Genomic DNA, 24,132 nt, shown 5'->3' with positions numbered 1-24,132 from the left:
CTCAAAAATCTGTCTAAAATGTGACAAGTTCATTCATGAAAACAGACCAAAAGGACAATTTCAGTAGAGTTAGAGGATACCATTGGAGGCCACACTCAACTTTTGTGTGAACAAAATTTAAAGGGAAAGTTTGGCCTTTATTTGGACTGATATAGTATTTTATAGCCATACCTCCTGTTCTGAAATTAGCCCAGGCAAGTTTTTTAACTGGAGTATGGCCTTTCCTTGGCATCTTATCATTGCATTTTCTCTAATCCCTAAAAATTAGCTAAATGTTAAATGTGTGACCCAGATAAAAAAACACTGTGAAGGGAAGAGGTCACCGGAGGCTAGAGGATTATGCACCATTTGGGGCTCATATTTTAGGAAGAACATTTTACAAAGGAGGACTACCAGGAGTGAGAGGAATGGAAGCCGTGGGCTATGAGAAACTAGGGATGTTTTGTCTGGAGAAGACCTTTGGGTAGCACCATCATATATCTCTTCAAGTATTTGAAAAGCTGTTACATGAAAGCTTGTTTTGCTTGGCCTGAGAGAAATCAAATCATATCATTATATCCCAGAACTAGAATCAATTGGTAGAAGTTATAGGGAGGCACATTTTGTCCCAACATGAAGACTTTTCTGATAAAGGGATGCCAAAATGGAATGGTCTCCCTCTGGGAGGAGAGCCCCTAATCACTGACCACTCTGCTCCCCATCTTGGGCAATGCTAAATAAATCCTTCTTTTGAGATGCTGCAGGTGAGGATTCCAGCACTGTGTGGGAGATTAATTGGATGAGCTAGTTTCCTTCCAAACTCTGATTCTTTGACTAAGGCTTTCCACACATCCTTTTCCACCAGGGCAAACACTGCATACTCGATGTATCAGGAAATGCTATCAAGCGGTTACAAGTCGCACAACTCTATCCCATCGCCATCTTCATTAAGCCGAAGTCATTGGAACCATTGATGTAAGTATACTAGAGATCATCCCCATTCCCTCCCTATCCCCTTGGGTTTCCACAATAATGCTTTTTTATCTCTGTTTTGAAGCTCATGATACTACTGCCAGATTCTTATGCATTCCTTTTCCTCCCTGCCAAATCCCTATAAAATTAGAGTTTATTTGACTCACCCTGGGGAAGAGGGCCAATGGTTCCTTGAAGATGTGTGCATTCCTGTTTCCTAAGTTTTTTCCCACTTTCCCAGGATCTTGAGGGAGTGGGGAAGGAGTTAGGTTAATTGCTAGAAAGCAGTAGTAATTGAGTTGCCTCTCATTTGAGGCAGCAGTTCCAGGGGAAATGAAAATTAATGAGTTTGGGTATATGGAACAAGTGACATTTTAGATTCTTTCCCTTGGCATTTAGGTTTTCTCTGTAATAAGATTCTACCTTGCCTTAATTACAACTCCAAGTATAGGTCACTGTCATCGATAATACTTTCTCTCAAAAATATGACAACTATGAGTTATACCTATTGCTCAAACTGGGTGTTGCCCAAATATCAATCAGCACAAATTTTACTTCCAAAGGTCTTTAGCTCTTAAACTTAAAAAAAAAAAACCTCATCATTTTTCTCCCTTAATGCCTGGTCTTACTTCTGGCCCCTTCCTTCTCCACAGCTCCCAATCTCCGTCCCCTTTAACCAGAGAGCCACCAGGAAATGTTTCATATTAAAGGATTTAGTCTGTATTGATCTACAGTATTGTTTGAGTCTGGAAAGCAGTTGATTTGTGGGGGCAAGAAGGTAGCTGCTATTGCCAGTATGCCTAAGGGGAACATTCATTTCTTCCACTATGATGCTACTTTTAGGCAGTAAGGAGAACCTTAGGGATGCTCCAGTTGGTTGTGGTTGCAAAGTAATGTATTGCAGAAGGAAATCATAGAGTGGAAGGACACATCTCTGTGGAGGGCAGGGCAGAGTGGGACCAGAGGGCTGGTATTTCTGAGCGACTTTCCCTGAGACTTCATGAGTTCATATGCTACCTTTCCTCCTTGCTACCTGAGTCTCCTTGGGCCAATCACTTAACTCTCTAGGCCTCAATTTCCTTATGCTTAAAAAGGGGATGAGGGAGCCCTGGATTAAAGATACTTCTTCAGTCTCGAAGTCTACAAACCTGATTTCTTTCTGAAATAGATTCAAGTTAAAAATAATAAAACCATGAAAGGGTACTGTACATTTTCCTCCAGGTACTGTCCCTTCAATAGTTGTTCCACCTCATGGAGTTTCAGGCTTAGCAAAATTAGGCACACTGACTGCTTTGCTTCTGGGAGGATGGGGGTGAGGGAGGAGGGGAGAGAATGGAGGCTAATTTGGTACAGCTGAGTCCCCAGGATCCAAATGCAGAGAAAGTCACCTTTAGGCTAAGGCAAGCTTCTGGGGAGCATTTATTCTCTAGAGTATACCTACCCTTAGGGATTGACTTGGGAGCAGGGTTGGGGGCCCTTCCTTTCCCATTCCGGAAAAGTAGTTGCTAGGTCAGTTGAAACAAATGTGTGGCCGCTGTCACTTCTCAGCATTGTGGTTCTTTCTCTGTTATCTCATTTACAGCATGCATGCTCATATCCCATTTTATAATCCCTCAGTGAATGCCTGCCTGATGTGCTCAAAACCCGTCAAATTCTGCTTTATATTCAAAGGGGCATTTGTCTTTATAGCATAAAGCCACAAGGCCAAGCCTCCTTTACAAGATGCCTCTTCTGTTTGTGTATTGCCCACAAACACCAGTTCTGGGCAAGAGGATTAACATGTCTTTGTCTTCCCTCAAAGAATCTCTCCATGTCCAGGTGAAAATTAATCTCTCTTATTTGCACCTGAGTTCAAATCCTGCCTTACAGTTTCTAGCTGGATGACTCAAGACAAGTCATTTATCCTCTCTCAGTCTCAGTTTCTTCTCCTGTAGAATGAGGACAATAATATCACCTAAAGCAAGATTACTGTGAGGATCAAATGAGTTAACATGCTAATACTTTTAATTAATTTGACTTAAATTAATTTTAATTAAGTTAATAATTTTGCAAACCTGAAAGCATGATATAAATACTACTCATTATTAATAATATGATTTTCTTAGCAAAAACACAGGACTTACAGTCAAAATATCTCAATTCTATTCCTGGTTTTGCCAAGCCTTATGACCTTGAGCAAGTAAATGCAAAGTAATTTCTAGGGGTGGAGGAAGAGCATTAAAGGCTTTGTATAAGGAGGTGTTATTTGAACTGAGCCTTACAGGAAGTCACAGGTTCCAAGAGGTGCTAAGAAAACATGCTAGGCACAGGAAGGACACACAGGCACCGAGGTGAGAGTTGAGATACTATAGATGAGGAAGGGGAACAAGCGAACCAGTGTGGCTGGGCCATAGAGTGCATGGGGGTGAGCAGATGCTGCGATAAAATCTTTCTAATATTAACTGTTGCTACATCTCATTTCTCTATTCTGTCTCTGCCACACTCAGGTGAGCAGGAAGTTGCCTAAATAGATCAACTATAGTGTTGTAAGGACAAGACCCTTGTGTTATTCATCTCTGAGTTCCCCCATACAGCCTAGAAAAAGCATCACTCTAGGCATTAAATAAATGTTTACCAAATGAATGAATGAGTGGGTCCTTTTAGTTTAAGTAAAATAGATGAATTGATCCTCTAGTAATGAAAGTTTACCTGAAGTCTATTTATGTTAAAGGCAAGGTATTTCTGGTATGATCTAGAGCAGTGATTCCCATTTAGTGGTTTGGGAACTCTATGGACCAAAGTCTTCAGGCTAAAATTTCTTTAATGGTTCCTTAAGTGGTAATTACCCAATTACATTACAAATATGTAGACAGACAGACAGAAAATAGATAGACAGACAGACAGACAGACAGATTTTCCTCCAAGCCAGTAGGCATGTATAGGTTTGAAGCATTATAGGTTTATTTCTGAAGTGAATCAAAACTGTCACAGTCAATGATTTTGGTGTTCATGCAGTGATTGTATCAAATTCTGACACTTCTAAGTAGTATATTAAATTACTCTGTATGTTCACAACATTTTTTTTTGTTCTTGTTGAAAAAGATTTACTGAATAAAAAACATTAGGAAAGTCTGATTTCAGGGAAAGACCACTACAGGCAAAATAAGAGACTCCCATCCTGGTTTTCAATCTGCCACTGACTTGACTCCTTTGTTCCTCAGTTTTCTCACCAGTAAAATGAGTGTGGCGGAGGGGAATTGTATCATCCCTTGTAGTTCTAACATTCTATGATTCTTTTTTTAATTTCTATCGTCATCAAAAAAATGTTTTTATCAGCACTTCAGATAACCAGTACACTACCATTGGTCACAGGGTGACTGACTAGGCAAGTGAGGTTTCCTCACCACCATTACCAGTCTGATAACTGACATTCATAAAGTACTAGGAAGTTTGGATAAAACTTTTTTACACATTATCTCAGTTGGAAACAGGAAGGAGATCAGAGTCATTGGATTGTAGAGGGGAATCAGGTGTAAGAACACTGGAAAGGGAGGGAGGGAGGACCCCTGATCATGAAGGGCTTTGAATTGGTCCTGGAAGTAATGAGGAGCCATAGGAGTTTATTGAATAGTAGGGTGACATGGTTACATCTGTGACTTAGGAAGATTCCTTTGATAGCAGGATGGAAGATGAACTGGAATAGGGAGAAATGTGTACTGTACTAAGTTCTGGTAATACAAATAAAAATGGAAAACAAACCGTGTTCTCCAGGAGCATTACATTCTAATGGGGGAGACAACGCTTGTGGAAGATTTCAGCTTCGAGTCAGATGGAAAGGTCCCAGGGTCCTTAGGGTGCAGTAGCAAAACAGATGTCAATGCCTCTTCTTGAACGTCATTTCCTCTGCTAAAATCATACCAGTTTATAATGTCACTACATGACAGCACCTAGAGTTTGGAGAGTGACAAATTTCTTTTCTGGGTCTTCAATAGCTGTGGCTGAAGTACCCATAGGAGCAGTGGTCAGGCTCCATTTCCACAAAGGTTGCCCTCCCAGGAGTGTCTTCTAGGGGCTGACCTAGAAGCAGGTCCAAAGGTTTAGGGGAACATTGTCAATCCCCAGGCTGTTGGGTTCAGAGTCTTGGGCTGCTTCCATCAAGGTCTGAGGGGAAATGAAAGTCAAGGTGGGCTCATGGTTTCACCTGCCTGACCCTCAAAATCTATGATCCTATAAACTCCATGTTAATAATATTCAGTTCTGTTAGCTATAAACATCCAATAGAAAATTGACAAAAATGTCAATTATCTCCTTCCTTTCCTTTTTCCTCTCACTGTCATTTGGAGTATGGGGGTGTATTCTGGGAGCCGCATTTTAAAAGGAACATTGACAAACATGAACATCCTCAAGGAGGGTAACCAAAGTGGTAAAATGACAAAAAGCCATATTATCTGAAGAATATGTGAAGATAAAGGAATTCTTGGCATGGTAGAAAGAAAACAGAGTTGTAACAGTGAGGGAAGGAAGGAGAAGACACAATGGCTGTGCTCGAGGCTCTGAAGGTCTGACATGGGAAAGAGTGATTATTAACATTGTTCTGTTTGGTCCCAGAGGTCAGAGGGAGGAGCAATGGGTGGTACAAGGAGATAAACTCTAGCTCAGTATAATTTCATGATAATAATAATAGCCGCTGAATAATAATTGCTTCCCAAAGCACTGAATTCCCATTACTAAAACTACCAGGTTAAGACTGAATCACAATATTTTTAGATATTACATTGCTAAATTAGGAACAAGAAAATTCTCAGGGCTTATTTTTACATTTTATTTTGTGGTATGTATGTTTGGGAGGTAGGATGGGGAAAGGGAAGCAGTTTCATGAATGAATAATAATTCATTCATGGTATATTTTAACTGACATTTCATCCTTTATTTTCCTAGGGAGATGAATAAGCGTCTCACAGAGGAACAAGCCAAGAAAACCTATGACCGAGCTATCAAGTTAGAGCAAGAATTTGGAGAGTATTTTACAGGTAGGCCTTCATCAGCTACTGTACCATGTGCTGTTAGAAGGCAGATGAATGCCCTGACCTATGAGATAGCGAGTGGGTAAGCAGAGTCACATCTGGGGCATAAAATTGGTCCTCGAGACATTTAGGGCGACATGAGAGTACTGGACAGTCTGCAATAGTTTTCATTCAGCACCTCACTGATGCAGAATTCACATTGTTCAGTTTTGGCATTAAGCAGTGTTTATTGAAATACATTGAATAGAATTCAAGTTTCAAATAATTTGAAAATTTTTCAAAAAACTTAAAAGAGAAACTAAGCAGAAATATGTTTTCTTTCTTTCCTTTAAATCTCCTTTAGTCTCACCCATTTCATTCACTAGGAGAACTTGGGTGCTTCACAAAAGTTGCCCAGTCTTCCCATCTGTAATGGGGAATTTATTCTCAAATGACCCCAGATATAGGGAATGGTTGTGTTTTCTTAAATCTCTCACCTAGTAAAGATGCCATATAAATTAATCCATGCCAAGCAGATGCCCTACTGTCTCTCGGGGTTCCCATGATAATGAAGATCCAGTATTGCTAGAAGGATCGAATGAGATAAGATATCTCAGACAATACCCACAAACCTTTATTAAGTGCCTACTGTGTGCCGGGCACTGGGGATACAAAGACAAAAATGAAACAATATGGAGAGTGGACTAAGTTTGAATTGAGCCTCTAACTTTGACTAGCCCTGTGCACATGGAGGAGTCGCTTAAACCTTTTGAGCCTCTGTTTCTTTAACAGTAACAGGGGATAGTAATGTCTGTATTGCCTACTTCACAGCATTGTAATGAAGGTCAAAAGAATTCATGTATATCAAACCAATTTGTAAACTTTAAAGTGCTAAGGAAATATTATTATATAAAGTGTTTTACAAATCTTTATTTTTCAATCATTTTTTAGTCATGTCTGACTCTTCATGAGCCCTTTTGGGGTTTTCTTGGCAAAGATATTAAAGTAGTTTGCCATTTCCTTCTTCAACAAATTTTACAGATGAGGAAACTGAGGCAAACAGGATTAAGAGATTTGCCCAAGGTCACACAGCTAATTTCTGAGGCCAGATTTGAACTCAGGAAGATGAGTCTTCCTGACATCAGGCTGTGCACTTTATCCTTTGTACCACCTAGCTGGACTTTAGTGCCTCATCTGTATCATGAGGGATCCAAATTAGTGACCATGTTATTAACCTTAAAACTATATAAATGTTGACTATTACTACGAGTCTATAGAATCAGTAGGACCCCCAAAGACCTCCTTCCTTAATTTTATCACCTCCTTGACCAAAGGGCAGACCTAGGATAGTGAGAAAGGAAAAGATCATGGCTTCCACTTCCTTCTCCTCCATTCCCAAATTCATACTATTTCTCCTCTTATTGGGAAGGGAAGACACCACTATAGGTATATAAGAAACTCTAGGGGATGGCTAGGTGGTGCACCAGCCCTAGAGTCAGGAGCACCTGAGTTCAAATCCAGCCTCAGACACTTAACACTTACTAGCCATGTGACTTTGGTCAAGTCACTTAACTGCAACTGCCATCTGAAAGCAAAAAAAAAAAAAAAACTCAAAAATTGAAGGATTATACTCTATAATACTTTATGCTTTAGAGTCAGAAGACCCACGCTCCTGTCCTAACTCTATGACTCACAGCCCATGTGACTTTGGACAAGTCCCTTAATTTCTCTGGACCTCAGTTCTCTTATAATCAAAATGAGGGTGTTGGTCCATTTTAGGCCTAATAATGACCTATGATCTATGAATCTGGATTTCCAACTTCAAATACTAATTGCCCATCCTAATATGATTTCAAGCACTCTCAGCTATCTGGTACCATTACCATCCCCATCCCACTCTGTTCTTGATTGCTATCCCTAATACTGCTTGCAGATGGCCCAGACATAGAGAAATACCCTCTTTGTTCAGGGAAATTAGTAAGTTAAAGCATCAAATTATTCCTTTCTCCCAGAAATGAGAACTGAAAAAATACTGAAGAGGTGAGAGTTTTGAAGAGAAAACATTGCCACCTACCTGTCCAAAGTATTTTGTGTTAGGGACAACATATAGATTTGACTATATATTATATTTATATGTTTAATTATAGTATTATAATATATAACTATATTATATATACTATATAATATATTTTATATAATATAATATATATAGTTAATTATAGTAGATAATTAGACTAGAACCCATCCCCACAGAAAAGGCATATTCTGCCTCCAATGGCCTTTGAATAAGAATGTTGGGTGGCAGAAAGACAAATCTGAATAAATACCATTTTAAAATCTGTTGCGTATTCATTCCCCAGTGTTCCTCTGTCCCCCATGTCTCTGTGTTAAGACTGAGAAGACAAAGTATAACAAAGAAAAAATCTTTAGGGTTAGAGTAAGAGAATTCAACTCAATTCAATAAGTTGCAAAGGAGCTATTTAGGCTTAATTTTAGGGGGAAAAAATTCCCGACAATTAAAGCTGTTCAAAAGAAGAAGGGGCTGCTTGGGAAACTAGAGGGTTCCCCCTCATTGAAAGTCTTGGCGCAGAAACTGCTTGGTCACTTTTGGGTAACCTGTAGATGGGTTTCTTTTCCTGATAATAGAATGACCTGGGGAACCAAGTTCCCTCCCCACTCTGAAATTGGGTAATTCTTCACGTGGCAGGTTTCTACAGTAACATGACTGATGGGAGGGTTAAGCAAACAATATGTGCCTGCCTAATGAATGATCCATTGTAATTTTAAAATTACTTACCCAGACATCTCTTGTTACCTAACAAGGCACATGGCCTATCTGAATTTTTCATGTCTACTTTATTCAGACTTTAGGAAATGTCAGTCATTTGGCATTTTGTACATGTATTCAGTGGGTTATGTGAAGGGAAAGGTGAATTAATTACTTACAGACAAGTTATTTTTCACCATAAAAGGATACATTACAGTGGGAAAGAACATTGGATTCAGAAGCTAGGGTTCCAATCTCACTACTGTCACAAGTGTTACATGGGAGGCTTTGTGGTCATGTCACTAATATAATAAATAATAATAATAATAGCATTCTTTTGTGCCTACTATATATGATGTGCTAAGCATATTTATATGTTTAATTATAGTATTATAATATATAATATAACTATATTATATATAACATATATAATATATAGTTAATTATAGTAGATAATTAGACTAGAACCTATCCACACAGACAAGGCAATTCAAAGGTGTATTCTGCCTCCAGTGGCAATTCATATTGGTTTATCTCAGTAGAAAGTGTTCTTCTGATCATTTACCCACCCCTACAATACATAATCTCTCCATTTGAAGAAAAGGCATTTCTTATTGTTCAGTGGGTAGATTTTTTTTTCATTTCTCTGTAATTCCCAGAAAGCAAATTTGAAAGCAGGTGGGCAAGAAAGGCCTTTTTTTTTCATAGTCCCATTCCCACCTTGAGATATCACCAAGAAAGGGACTAAATTAGTGTAAAAATGTGTTTTAAGAAAAATCCTCAAGGACTTGCTGTGAAATCTTCACTTAGAATTGTGTTATCTCTCAATTAAAGAGGGAATTAAAAAAAAAAAAGAAAACCTTTATCTGCCACAGCACCTGTTATTGAGACTGTCCCCAGTGCTTTTCTGTGTTATATCATATAACAACAACGAAAGAATTTTTCTGAAAGGAAATTTTTTTTAACTATGGCAATAATAAATTATAGGACATTATCAGATGCAATTTGAATAGCAAGTTTTGTTAAAATAAGACATAATTAAAGAATTGTTCCAATGGCCAAGGCTCTGGACTGTAGCTCGGATGGTAAGAATTTCTGGCTTGGGATGCTAAACTAGGGGAGAACAGGAAGAGAAACAGGAATCTGTTTTTGGTGTGAGTGAAATACAGGGACTCAAATGACAAAGAGATAATGTAGACATGAGAGATGGGTAAAGCTACCATAGTCTCATAATGCTGACTTCTTTAAAGACCTGTCCAATGTGTATATACATACATACATACATATGGGAGGTGGGGGACAGGGGAGTTTTCATCAGTTGAGTTTCTCATTGCGATGTGCACAGAAGATTTTGGAAATTTTTCCTTAACTTCTACTTAGTAGTTATTTTTTAAGTAGTAGAGATAGAGATAGAGATATAGACATAGATATTGATATATATTCCCCTTTCTATTTTATCATAGCAATTCTGGAAACATTACATCCAAATTGCCCAGATGTTTGGGAAATGACTGGGTGTTTCTGGTTGATGGTAATTGCAAGTTAACTGATGCATACAGAAAAACCTTTATGTTTCTAATATGAGATATTGTTAAGTTAAGAAGTCCTTGGTTCAGACTCCACCTCTGATACTAGTTGTGTGATCCTGGGCCTCTCTCAGCCCCAGTTCCTAATCTGTAAAATGAATCATTTAGATTCCATGGTCTCTAAAATCCCTTCTAGTTCTAAACCTGAGACAGCTGGGTACCACAGTAGATAGAGAACCAGACCTAAGGTCAGGAAGATCTGAGTTCAAATCCAGCTTCAGACACTTCCTAGCTGTGTGACCCTGAGCAAATCACTTAACCTCTGTCTGCCTCAAGTTTTTTTCCACCGTAAAGTGGAGATAATAGCACTTGACTCCCAGGGTTGTTGTGAAGATCAAATGACATGATAATTGCAAAGCACTCACCAAAGGTGCCTGATAAATGTTTCTTTCCTACCTTCCTCCTTCCTATGGTGAGTCCAGTCCAATAACTTGGTCTTTCTTTGTTGACTGAGAATTACCTCTTCTGGGTCTTGCATCTCCTTGTTCAGGACTGTTGCTGGTAAAAGGCAGTATGGTATAGTATAAAGAGCCTTCAGCTAAAAGACAGAAGGTACAAGTCATCTGACCTTCTGGGTCTTAGTTTTTTCACCTTGAGAAATAAAGGAGCTAGAGTAGACTATATCAAAGGTCCCTTCCTACCCTAGGATTACGTAAAACTATACAGGGTATCCCTAAAGTCTGGACACATAGAAAAATCTCATTAACTATGCATATTTTCAAGAATGAAATGAATGAAAATTTTCAACATTTTACTTAATTAGCATAAATTTTAGCCATGACAATTTTATATGGAATAAAAGCTTTCATTAGCTATTGGGGGCTATTTTCCATATTAATGAGATTGATTTAATTAATTAATGAGATTTCCTATGTGTCTCCTATGTCTTCCTGTGAAATCTCATTTATGCTAATTAATAAAATGTTGTTGAAAATTTCATTCACTTCATTTCTTGAAAATATGCATAATTAATGAGATTTCCTATGTGTCCAGACTTTAGGGACACCCTGTATAATTTACATGCATTATAAATTATATAGTTTATATAGCTTACATAAGGAAGAGGATGTCAATAAGCATGTATTAAGCTCCTACTGGCCAGCATTGTGCTAGCTCTTTACAGATATCATCTCATTTGATCCTCACACCAACTCTAAGAGGAAGGTCTTGTTATTATCCCCATTTTATAGATGAAGAAACTGAGGCAAGCAGTTTAAACAATTTGCCTGGGGTCATGCACCTAGTAAGGGACTACGGCTGTGCTTGAATTGAGTTCCTCCTGACTCCAGCATTCTATCCACTGCACTACTTAGCTGCTTCTAAATTAAAATTATTATATAATTACATCATGTCATTCTATACAGTAGCAAGAACCCTAATAATTATAGATCACCTTTATAAAATAGTCAGGCAAAAAACATGTATTTAGTACCTACTATGTGCCAGGCACTATGCTAAGAACTTCCCAAATATTATTTTATTTGATCCTAGGAAGTAGGGGCTATTATTAGCAGTTGAGGAAACTGAGGTAGAGAGAGGTTAAAAAAGCACAGGGTCACACAGCTAGTATCTAAGGCCAGATTCGAACACAGCTCTTCCTGATCCCAGCTCCATCACTCTTTCCACTGTATGCCACCTAGCTGCCTCTATAAGGGACACAACACATATACAAAATTCTGATAGAGCGTAGACCATAAGAAGAACAAAGTCTGGGAGTCAGGTGATATACCCCAGGAAAATGTGAGGGGAGAGAGAAGAGAGACAGAGGGAGGGGGAGAAAAGAGAGAGACTGATTTTTGAGCTGGAGTGATCCCAGAAGGCAACACTTTTTATTTTACCCAGAACCTACCTCTGAGACTAACCATAAATGTGTCTTCATTGCAGCTATTGTTCAAGGCGAAACCTTAGAAGATATATATAACCAATGCAAACTCGTTATCGAAGAACAATCCGGCCCTTTCATCTGGATCCCTTCCAAGGAGAAGTTATAAATTAGCTGCTACACCTCTGATGATGACAGAAGAGTATTTAGAAGAAAAAAAAATATATAATATACTACGTGGAGGCTTTTATGTTTTTGTTGCATTTATGTTCTTGCAGTCAATGTGAATTTTTATGAATGTACAACACAACGTGTGTGAAGCCATGAAGGAAACTGAGGGGCCAAAAGGTAGAAATGCAAGGACTTTTGCCGTATGTGGGAAAGACGTCATGTGCTCAAAGTGCCAGGTGTAGGTATGGATTTCTGATGGGGCTCTCTGTCCAGAGGTTCGAGCCGCCTCCTCGACTCAATGGGCACCCCAACCTGTTGTAATGGCTGAGTTCTGTGTGTTGATTTCTTTAAAGAAAAGTTCCCAGCTCTTGAACCTCACCAAGCTTGTCATTGCACATCTGTAATTGGTACACATGGAATTTTGTAACTATGCACATCCTTTGATTTCTTAGCAAAAAGAGACAACGATGAAAAAAAAATCAGAAAGAAAGAAAATGGTTCCCTTCAAAGACACCATTGCATCGGGAAGTGGTGACCATATAGTTGTTTTGACCAGTACCTACAAAGGAAAGCATTCCATGAAATTGTCGAGTGTCTGGAGCATTTACCTTATTGATGATGGGGGAGGGGGGTTCCATCTGGGAATAGCTTTATGATTTTTGATTGTCTATTTTACCATTTATATACCGAAAGAAGGCACTTAAAGATGGAATAATTTATAAAATAAAATTATATTAAATGTATAGAAACTAATTTATATAGGTGAAAAATGTTTTTGTGAGATATTTTGTAAAGACTTAACTAATGGAAAGGCAAAGTATATTACACCCCTCAGCAGACTGTCAGATTTAGAGAAATTAAAAGTTGCACTATCCTTTTGGTTGTTGATGATTTTTCAGCAACAACTTAATTTCTTTAAAAGTCAGACCTCTCCTTCCTAAGTTTCCTCCCCTGACAGAGAGATGTGATGTTATGGAAGAATCCCTGGATTTGGAATCAAGAGGACTGAACTCAAATCCCAGCTCTGTTGTTCATTACTATGTAACACTGGGCAAGGCAGTTCCCATCCCTGGTTCTCAGTTTCCTCATCTGTAAGAGGAAGAGTTGGCCTACCTGACTTCTAAGGTCTTTTTTCCAGCACTAAATCCTATGATTTCCCATTGACTCATGAGAATAAATTCCTATGGAACACCACTGCTTAATGAGTTGGCCTCTAGGCTCTTTTTGAGACTTAGCTGAGATAATGTACGTTTAAGCTGATGGTTATTTAGAGGGCAAAATTCACATCAGTGACAAAGAATAGTGCAAGGGTTTCTCTCGTAAGGGAGCCCTGAGTGTAAGCCTTGGATAAGCTCTTTTGCAAGTTCCCTCCCAGAACTGTCAAAGACTGAGCAGACATTTTGGCATAAACTCTAACTGACCAGTAACTTCTTTCCACTTAATTCACCAAGGGTTTGGGGACGGACAGTTGGGAACAATTTATACCTCTGGGGAATTTTATCGCAGATCTGCTGACTGTCTCGGAGGGTAAGAAGGGAAGTGCCTGATTTGGGAGCTACAGTACAGTGCTTGGCTCAGGGCCTGGCCCACAGTAAGCATTTAATAAATGCTTGTTGAGTGTTGACTGATTACAGGCCTGATAATTCCATGCCATGCCATGAGGAAGGGCTTGCCAACCTCCTGAGGTGCACTGCCCTCACAACCTTGCATGGGACTGTACCTGGACCAAGTGAAAAGAGAAAGTAGATAACCTCCCAAATTTCAATAGTAAATTGAACCAAGAGACAAAGTTCAGCATTTCCTAGCTCTCTGGCTACATCAGAGCTTTTTTCACCCAGTTGTTTAGGGAGAAGAGTCTTGAGTGACCTTGCCTGGAACTGCCTATGGGCTCTCTCTGTGCAGAGGCCAAGCCCCACAGCCTTATCTCTGTGGCATCTCCAGACCTGGCAGGTGTGTCCTGCCACACTGTGCAGTAAACAGGTGCATCAGCAAGGGTGAAGAGAGACAAGGGCAACTGACAACCATCAGTGCTAATGGTGTTTCTTTGCAGTAAAAACAGGAGATCAGGTCCCTTTTAGAGAAATTGAGTTGTCCGCCTTGCTCTGAGTACTATCTGTCTGTCTGATTGCAAACCACCCCCACTCCATTCCTTTCCAAAAAAAAAAAAAGATAAATAAATAGAAATAAAACAAATCCATCTGTGCATTCAATTAGAGTCTTGGGTCAACAGACAGAAGGGCTAGCCATGCATTCCCAGATTCCACCCCCAACCACCACTACAATCTAAGCTTTCAGAGAACTCTGCTGAGCTCCTCAGATCCTAAAGAGATTTCCACGTCCACTAACTGCTATTGTCTCAGGTTCAGGCCCCCTTCACTGAAATTACTTCTGCCCTCCCACTTCCCAAGCTGTGTTCTGACACCAGAACTTTCTCCTGCTATCCCAGCTTTCCTTTCTTGCCAAACCACTCTGACAGTGTTTTGTTTCTTCCCCTTTAAGCATGCAACCTTTTCCAGGACTCTCCTTAACTGAGTACATGTTTTCTGAGGTCGTGTGCTGTGCTTTCTTTCCAATTGCTAGTGGTATTGTGGCTGAATACAATCAAGTTTCTCCCCCACCAATCTTCTGTTCTATAGTATATAGTATATTATTTATTTTCCTTGTCTGGATGATTCCAGCTTAGAGTTGGCACTGGTATTTTTTTTTCCAATATAGATTTTTAAATATTATATATCAGCTTGGAGACTCACCAAGAGGATAGGTGAAAGTCTTTTTTTCCCTATAGGGTTTCCTCTTCCATTGGCTTTGCCGTCTTGATGTTTTGTGCTTCCCATCCTCACACAGTCTTTAGTGCTCCTTGCAATTCCGAGATTTTGCAGCAACTGTAACTTCTGCAGAGAAGGCAGGAAAATGATTCCAGTTACATCTAGTGCCAATGCACTTGGAGCCTCGGACCAGACTGGTGCTAACCCTGCGAACAAATGGTGAACTGGCGCTCTCTCTCTCTCTCCCTTTATCTTCTTCTCTCCCTCTCTCCCTCCCGCCATTCAGGAGGCTCACTGGTGGGCACAGCACAACCCCCACACCATACAACATGCAAACACTGGCCCCTTTCGGGAATGTGCCAGACCGTGTCACTGGTGCTATTTCGCATGCTCTGGCACAATGTGTAGCACCACAGGGGTCTTTACTCAACCAAAAATTAAATCTCATTGCCCATTTGCAACAATTCACGTAAATGTTCATTTCTGCTCTTCATGCGCAGATGGGCAGCGGTATCTTCCCTCCCAGCCCTCCATTAATTTCTCTGCTGAGCCTATAGCCTCCTGTTTGCCACTGGTGCTCAGGGAGGCCACCTAGGAAAAACCCCACTCTCTGCTTTCACGTTCCAGCTGTCTCAGCATACCTATAGCTAATCCTCCAGGACAAAATCCAGGTTAGAGTATACCACTCTCCTTCCCCTATCCAATAGCCCCTTTTCCCCTCCTTCCTTCACTGTTCTCCTTCCCTCTCTCCTCTTTTTCTTTCTTCTCTCAACTTTCTCCCTCTCTCCATTTCTTTGCATCCCTCCTTTTTCTATCTCTTTCCATCTTCTTTTGCTCTTCTTTCCTTTTCCCATTCTAGCTCTTTCCTTCCTCTTTACCTCTGCTCATTCCTTTTCCTCTCTCCTTTAGCTTTCCTCCCTCCCTTTCTCTCCTCCTTCCTTCTTTTCTTCCTTCCCTATTATTTTTCTACATCTTATTTATCCCTGAGCCCCATCCGCTGTCTCTCTCCCCTTTTTTCTTTTCTTTCTCCTCTTCCTCCTCATCTCCTCCCCCCCACCCCGTCCATTATCCTCTATTTCTGTCCCTCTCCCTCTGTCCTTCACCCTCAGTTTTTCTACTCTCTCTGCTTCACATGTGGTGACATCAGGAAATGCACCTTGCATGGAATTGTTCCTGCTTCTCTAGTAGATGAAAGCTGAATGTGAGTTACAGGCAAGCAGCAATTCCGGGCCAACAGCCTAGTGCCATGATGGAGGACAGCTAATACTTCCTGGGATTCTTATTCTCCTACTGAAAACTGGTTGACCTTGCACTGTCACTGCAAGAATACCTTCTAAAAATAAGACCAGTCTGAACCTTGGAGTCTCATTGGCACTCAGGAAGAAGCCACCTGTGGATAAGCAAGGAGCAAAAATAATGACCAGAAAGAAAAATTGCCATAAGGAGTCAAACCTTTGCCCAGGCCACTTATGGAACTGATGTTTTAGTTTAGGGGAGAGGTTTTCTTTCTTTTCTTTTTCTTCTCATTCCTTTTCCTCTTTCCATAAGAAGCATCCTCTGTGGCCTCTTAGCCATGGACTCCAGCTGGTTTCTGATTGAGTTCACTCAGCTCTATTGTTGAGACAAAATTAATTTGCTGGTCAAAACTATATCCATTGTCCTGTCACATTCCCAGAGAACATTTAAGCAAGGGACTAAGAGGTTCACTCTTGTTTCTTTTTTTTTTTTCTCAAGAGGGGGCAGTTCTCTTGAAGTTGGTGAAAGAACCTCCCACCCTTCTCCCATCCCCCAGGGAAAATCATTTTGAAAGTGAACTAAATGCAAATTCTGTTGTTGTGTTTTTTTATATATGTATATCTATAGTATATACCCATTATATATACTGTATATACACATATATATATATATATTGGGCTTGTGTAGGGATCTGTACCAATACCGGCACATGGGCACAAGGCTGTAAATATTTTTCTTCACCCTGTTCTTCAGGACTAGTTAACATACAGCATATAGTAGCCTGCCCCATCACCAAAGGAGCACCTGAGAACAAGCTGGGATGGTCTGACATCTAGGTATCGATTATCTGAGTGGTGGAGCCCAGTAGATCATTAGCAAAACATCAGGAAAGAGAAGCAGATGGCACTGTTGACTCCCAGTGGGAATGACCGACTTTTCTTCTTTTCCCTTTTAATTTTGTGTTTCCCAAGTTTCCATTGGAGTGTCTGAATTTTCAAATATGCCAGGCTGTATCCCAGTTGATGCTTTGTTTCTAACACTTGTGGTGATGTGATTCTCTCTGACAGGATGTTTCTCCACCTTGAGCTGTAGTTGGGGGTACCTGGAGTCTGAACTGGGGTTTTACAGAGACATTATACAGCTTACACTCCTGTTAAGTGTAAATATTTGACACATCCATTCCATTTGTGTAAAGAATAAAGCACACACAATTATAAAGTTGAGATGTATATTTCATACGAGCTGTCTCCTTGCATATTTATTCCATTCCAAGCGATCGATCGTGGCTCGGTTGTAAATCCTTGATAGAGTGTTTATAAATATGTCATGAATTTTATTATAAGACATTAAAACATTTTTACACTTTATAGCAAATGGTTTCTTCACAAAGCATAATTAGTCTTCTTTCAGGGAAATCCAAAGAGTTGATAGAGAGGCAGTGTGGACCTAGACACAAGAACACCTGAACTCAAATCCCACCTCAGATACTTAATAGCAATGTGACCTCTGACTTGCTCTGGCAAGTCAAGTAACCTCATCAAAAAAACTCAGTTTCCTCACCTGTAAAATGAGGGTGTTGGACTCTAACAACTCTTCCAGCTCTAAATCTATGATCCTGTCATGGTCTCTCCTCATTTCCTTTTCACTCATATTTATCCAGTTTTGAACTCAGAGAACAGTAGGATAAAGATGGCCTATGGCATTGTGTATATGGAGTGCTAATCTTGGAATCTTAAGTTCTGAGACCCGTCTTAGAGCTGGGAGGGGTGAATGTCAGACTAGAAGACTCAAAGGTCTCTTACAGCTCTTAGTCTGTCTTATGAAGCAGAATATACTGTCAGGAATTTCATCTAGTTAGATGAGATAAACTAGTTCTAGAGAGGTCAAGTGAATCACCCAAGGTCATACAGCTAATAAGTGACAAAAATGAGTCTAGCAGGTGGGTCTCTTGAGTCTTAAAGAGTATCTTCCTTCCTAAAAGTAATTACACACCCATGGTATATTAAAGTGGTTTTCATTAAGAAGCTATGGTCATGTTAGAAACAAAGTCAAATCCCCAGGGTCAGAGGGGAAAAAATTTCAGAATAATACACTAAGAGAACAAAATTCACCTCTCTCCATTAAGTCAAAGTCAGGTGGGAAATTGAGGTTGTTATCCAAAAATTCAGTCCATTCTTCACACTTGCCTCAACTATATGAACATGTCAGGAAATGCAGAGGATAAACACATCAGTTGTTCAGATAACAGACCAAATTTTTCACCTCAATTTTAAGTACTGACACAGGCCACATCTACACTTGGCCATCAAATCAGCCCTTCTGAGGTCAGTTCTGGTTTTGATTTTTCGATCATATTAATAATCAGTTCCAATATATCTAGAGCAACCTAAAGGCATCCAAATTAAACAATATAATGGCCAAAATATCTCAGGACTCATATTTTGGTAAAGATGGCACTACAGAGTAATAATTCACATTTCTATTGCACTTCCAGTGTTTTTAAAATGCTTCCCTCACAACAAACCAGTGAGACAAATCATGCAAATATTATTGCCCCCATTTTACAGATGAGGAAACCAAGGCTGAGAGCAATGAAGTGACCCATCAAGGATCCCACAGATTAGAAGAGTTGAAAGAGAACCCAGGTCTCCTGAATCTAAGTCCAATGTTCTTTCCACATTCCCATGATACTTTGATAGATCATAGGATCATTCGATCAAATTTCATTCAGTCAGGTGGAACATGAACCAAATCCAACCCCCTCATTTTACAAATGACCTCTGAAGACCCTTCCAACTCTGAAATTCTATGATCCTTTCACTTGTTAAACACTGGGTTTAGAGTAACAGTCCCTAGTTCGAATTCTGGTGCTGTCTCTTCCAATTTGTGTGATTTGCGTCAGGTTACTTAAATTGGAATGACTTGAAGGATCCCTCTTAAGTTCAAATACACATAACCTAAGACTTAGACATAAAGGTATGCTTCAGGTGATCTAGCCAACTTTCAGCTATGAAATGCTAAGATTCCCTAAGGCAAAGGGAGTTTCTCAGTAGCACAGTGCCTAGCTCCTAGGAGTCATTTAGCAAATGTTTAGTGATTGATTAATTGATTTATGTAGTTTTTCCTAAACTAGAGAGATGAATAGAGACTAATTACAGATCCCCTGACCCTTAAGCAAGGGGCCCTTTTTAAGCAGTGTTATAACTAGAAAGATAATCTGAAGTAGCCCTTCCTTGTTTAAAACCTGAGGAAGAATGAACCTCACTTTTCAGAAGTACACTGAATTTTTCAAGTCCTTTGAACCTGAAAGTGGAATTTATTATTTTACTTTTACTGACCTCATTTTTATTGAATAGCAAGTTGGCATCTCTAATTCATTAACTGGAGTTCAGTGGTGTCCCAAAAAGTACTATTGTTTGGAGGTTGGCCCGCCAAGCAACCAAGGCAAATCATTCCTATCATAAGCATCTCCAAACTTTGCCCCTTTTGTATCTCCTCCAGCTCTTTCCCACCCCCTCAAGAGCTCTGAACATGCTTCAGCTCAAGGTCATGGATGGAGGATGAACTTAGGGGAAAAAAGGTAGCTAAAACAAAGCCTGTCAAATCACACAAGCAATGGTAGGGAGTGTATTCACACCAGATGTTTGCACAGAATTCAAAAGAGCCACTAGGAACATTTTCTGTGGAGAAGGTAGGTTCTGTCTTGTGGGTTTGTTCTGGTTAAGCTAGATTGGACTTGTGAGGAATAAGAGGAAAACCTTACCTTCATTTGATACTTTCCTTTTCTAATATTGTCTCCCTAGTCCCTGAAATTCAACAAAGTCAAAGTTATGAGTTCTACATTCTGATCCATTATCCTTCTCTTCGTAAATCAGGGGCTCCATTCTGCCTTCCTTACACTGTTTTTCCACCTTTCTCATAAAGGGCCAGAAAAGGGTATTTTGTGTAAAATTATGTCTAAAAGATTTATGCATATATACATGCATACATTAGTGTATGGTACAATATGGGGAGAGGAATATGATAGGAGAAGGAAAAGAAGGACAGAAGGGAAGTAGAAGAGGAAAAGGGGGAAGGGGAAAAAGAAGAGAGGGGAAAGAAAGAGAGAAGAGGGAGATGTTGGGATTTTCAAAATTGTTCAATCTGCAAGAAAAAAAAAACACTGAAGTAGAGGTCTGAGACAATGGCTCAGAGACCATGGCCCCCTCTAATGAAGTGGACTGTGGATCTTCCTTACAACTAGATATGCACCCTTCCTCCAGGGCATTAGTTACCCAGATAATACAGGTGAACCATACCAAATATATAGAATCTTCTTAGTGGATGATCTTGTCCTTGGGCCTCTAGAAGGATATACAGAAAATACAGAATTCCATTGGTTGAAAAATGGACTAGTGAGCAGACCTTAACAGACCTATCTTAACCTTTCAGGAGGTCTTACCAAACTGGGACTGGGCTGATAAACAAATGTCAAAGCATCTACATGGGCCAAAGGTCTGGTAGAAGGGCAGGTCACAGTCCAGCAACCAGAGTCACTCAGGGGGTAGTGAAAGCATAAGTTAAAAAGACAAGAGAAGAAAATTTTGAAAAACTGTTCATACATGTTTCATTTGTTGTGTAACAGAATTAAAGTCACAGTGATTACATTATTTTCCAAATAAACACAAAAGTTATAACCAATCAGTCGTCAAGTCCGCCAATAGGTCTTAATAAGCAAGTATTGGCAGGCAAGCATGTCACACATTGTCAGGAAGTACAGAATGCATTGACAGGGATATGTGCATGTAATGACTTGTTTACAATATGATACTATATAGATACTTGATGCAAAATTTCATCATCAAAATTTCAATGCAGGAGAAAACCCACAAATTTATAACAGATGATTAAATTTAAGATATGTCTTTTTTTAGTTATATTTGTTTGAAATGATGCAAATGTCAAAAAAAAAAAAACCATTAAAGGGTTAAAGAAAGTAGTTTCCCAGGAGGGCACTGAGTTAAGCTCTATGAAGTAATTAGTGTACTTCAAAAACTATTATCCCCATTTTATAGAAAAGTGACCTCGGGTACCAAGAAGTTAAGGACAGATATTTACTTGCTGATTACAAATTACAACCTTCTTGAGGTCCAAATGATCCTTTCTGTCTTTGTAATCAGAGATCTTGCTCATTATCTAGGCTGTAGTAAGCAATTAATCAGTGTTCAATGGAGGTTCCTTGGCCATGGTCACAAATACCAAATCACAATATCAAATCAGAGCTGAAACCCAGGTCTCTTGACTCCAAAGCCATTTACTCTTCCCACCAAGTTAACTGGAGTTCCACAAGTACTCATTAAGTATATTTTCAGTGTAGAATTTTGCTCTAGTCTAGGCACTGGGAGATGGGGGAAGAAGATACAAAGTTAAAGAAGATCAAATCAAAGAGTAGTAGAATTAGATTATCCAAATTAGATCAATGTCCCTCCCTCAAGCAGGTTACTATCTACTTAGCAGAAAAAATTATCTACACACTGTAAAATTGGGAGCAGCTAGGTGGCACAGTGCCAGGCCTGGAGTCACGAAGACATCTTCTTGAGTTTAAATCTGGCTTCAGACACTTACTAGCTCTGTAACTCTGCATAAGTCACTTAACCCTGTGTAGCAGCAAGCACCCCAAGCTCGTCCTCAGGGTTTGCTGCCCATACAGGTTCTTGGATCTGCTTTGTTAAAGGAAAGCAACTCAAAATGGGTTAACAAGCTTACTTTAATCAGTCAGACATATATCGTTTACCTTGTTCAGGGGGAAAAGGTCAGCACCCCAAACTTCAAAATATACAGACAGAATTATCAAGACATTAACAGATCAAGTAGACAGCTTTCCAAACTGTCCAACCATCACATCCATACCCAGTCAACATCTGGGTTTCCACATCTGGGTTTTTTCAAAGCCAGGGGACTCTCAACAACGGCTTCCCAAAATTCAGATCAAATCACAGAACACTTCTCAAAGTGAGTCCCAAGACAAAGCTACACATCAGGGCTTATATAGCCTTCTCCTGGCTCAGAGAATGTAACAACCTTATTGACTCACTGGCCAATCAAGAAGTGTCTACTGAAAAACAAGCCTCCCACCCCAGGCTTCAGGTGCACATTAGCCTAGGGGCAAGGAAGATCTTCCAAATTTGCATTCCCATTACACCCTGTTTGCTTCAATTCCCTCAAATGTAAATTGAGCTGGAGAAGGAAATGGCAAACTTCTCTAGTATCTTTATCAAGAAACCCTTGGGGTCATAAAGACTCGTGAAAAATGATTAAGCAACAACTGAAGTTAGTGGGGAAAATATTTACATATTCTATACAAAATAGAACTGTGATATAAAGTACATTTTCCTCTCAAGGTGTTTGAGGGAATGGGAGGAATTACAAATTAATTTCCTCCTCTATAAAATGAGCCAATAAGGCTAGAGGACCCCTAAGATTCTTCCTCCCCTTGGACCCTATTATCCTATAGGGGACCCAGCTCTTCTACCTGGTGATCAGTGTGGAGTTAAAAGGGGATGCTGAAAAGAAAAAAGATCACACTAGAGAGAGGATAAAGGGATATCATATTCTCAAGAGAATGCCAAATTCAGTTAATACAATGAGATGGAACATGATGCACAGAGAATAAACAGGCCATGGACTGTTTTCAAGACTGCTCTTACTTTCATGAGTCAGAGGTAATTTGCCCCCGATCTCATATGTTCATTATAAGCATTGCCTGATGGCTGAAGGTTTTACCCTGAGCACCCCTACAGCCCAACCCTTCTTTGCCTGCCTAACATCTCTGCCCAATGTCCTGTTTCCTACCCAGACCAGATTTCCATTACCAGATTCCCCTGAAAGTCACCTGTCTGGAATGTTCTTATATACAAGGTGGGTACAGAAAGTATTATTTTTTTTAAAGAAGCAGCTTGGTATAATGAATAGAGAACTGGCCAACTGTTGAAAATGGAAAGATCTGGGTTCACGTCCCATCTTTGACATATAATGGCCATTTGGCACTAAGCAAGAAACTTAATCTCTCAGTGCTTCTAACAACTTCTAATAGCTTTCTAAGTTATAAATTGCAAAGACAGCTCCAAACTATATCAGAAGAAGAAGAGTGTGTTCACCCTGGAGTTTATTATACCTGTGAAATCACAGATTAAGTCCCTATCCTATTTGCTCTGCTAGGAGTGAGGGAGGGGGCGGGAAAGGCAGTCTGAGGAGAATGGGGTATCACCAGCCTGAGTTAGATGAGAATGGTGGGCAGTTAAGAGATCAAAATGTCTGATGGGAAGCTAGAAGTGCCAGGCAAAAAAGGAAACCAAATGGTACCAACCTCAGGGGCATACAAGGGCTCAGGACACTGATTAGTTTGACACCTTTGGTTTTTTTCAGAAAGCACTAAAGCATGTGTTTCCACAACAAATCCTCCCCTCCATAAGGCTGAATATAGTGGTAGAATGACCAGTCCTTCTCTTGGGTAGGTACCTTTCAGGGATAAAAACACTCCACAAAAAAAAAAAAAAATAGATGCTTGTTGTCTTTTGCCTCTTGCTAATGTCACACAGCCTTGAGCAAAAGGATTCAATTAAAACTGGAGAATAAATTGTCCTCCGCTTTAAAAAATGAGTAAATATGGAAAACTTGCCCTCCTGAAGTACTCCACCCAAGAGACACTTTTTAAAAGATTTAGAAAATGCTGCTGCTAGAGGGAAAAATTTATCTAATGAGTAAAAATTCACTAATTAGCATTTCGGCTCTTTCTGTCCTCCTACTGGACCTAGAGTAGAGGAATTAATGAGGAGTGAAATAGACAGTGCCTGGGAAGGATGAGTAGAGATAG

At 39.7% G+C, this 24,132-nt stretch overlaps 1 protein-coding gene and 1 long non-coding RNA gene across 32 annotated transcripts in view; one reads left to right on the top strand and one right to left on the bottom strand.

Annotated features, from left to right (window-relative positions):
• Positions 1–17,516, top strand: part of DLG2 (discs large MAGUK scaffold protein 2) — a 2,470,643-nt gene extending 2,453,127 nt beyond the window's left edge. For all 31 annotated transcript variants that reach the window (XM_069070968.1, XM_069070969.1, XM_069070964.1 and 28 more), the window contains 3 exons: positions 845–954; positions 5,869–5,960; positions 12,171–17,516. In XM_069070968.1, coding sequence (XP_068927069.1) covers positions 845–954; positions 5,869–5,960; positions 12,171–12,277 — 309 coding nt within the window. In that variant the 3' untranslated portion in view covers positions 12,278–17,516. The remainder of the gene's footprint in view (positions 1–844; positions 955–5,868; positions 5,961–12,170) is intronic.
• The window catches only part of LOC138148334 (uncharacterized), a 38,548-nt gene continuing 29,455 nt past the window's right edge, over positions 15,040–24,132 (bottom strand). Inside the window, exons 2-3 of the long non-coding RNA XR_011165031.1 lie at positions 16,497–16,655; positions 15,040–15,170 (exon numbers count right to left, since the gene is read on the bottom strand). This is a non-coding gene — a long non-coding RNA (uncharacterized lncRNA). The remainder of the gene's footprint in view (positions 15,171–16,496; positions 16,656–24,132) is intronic.

This window comes from Petaurus breviceps, unplaced genomic scaffold (assembly GCF_028583685.1).
Source record: "Petaurus breviceps papuanus isolate PSGF00001 unplaced genomic scaffold, PetGlider_PUasm1.0 90823, whole genome shotgun sequence".
NCBI lineage: Eukaryota > Metazoa > Chordata > Mammalia > Diprotodontia > Petauridae > Petaurus > Petaurus breviceps.
This window is presented reverse-complemented; position numbering and strand designations above follow the sequence as displayed.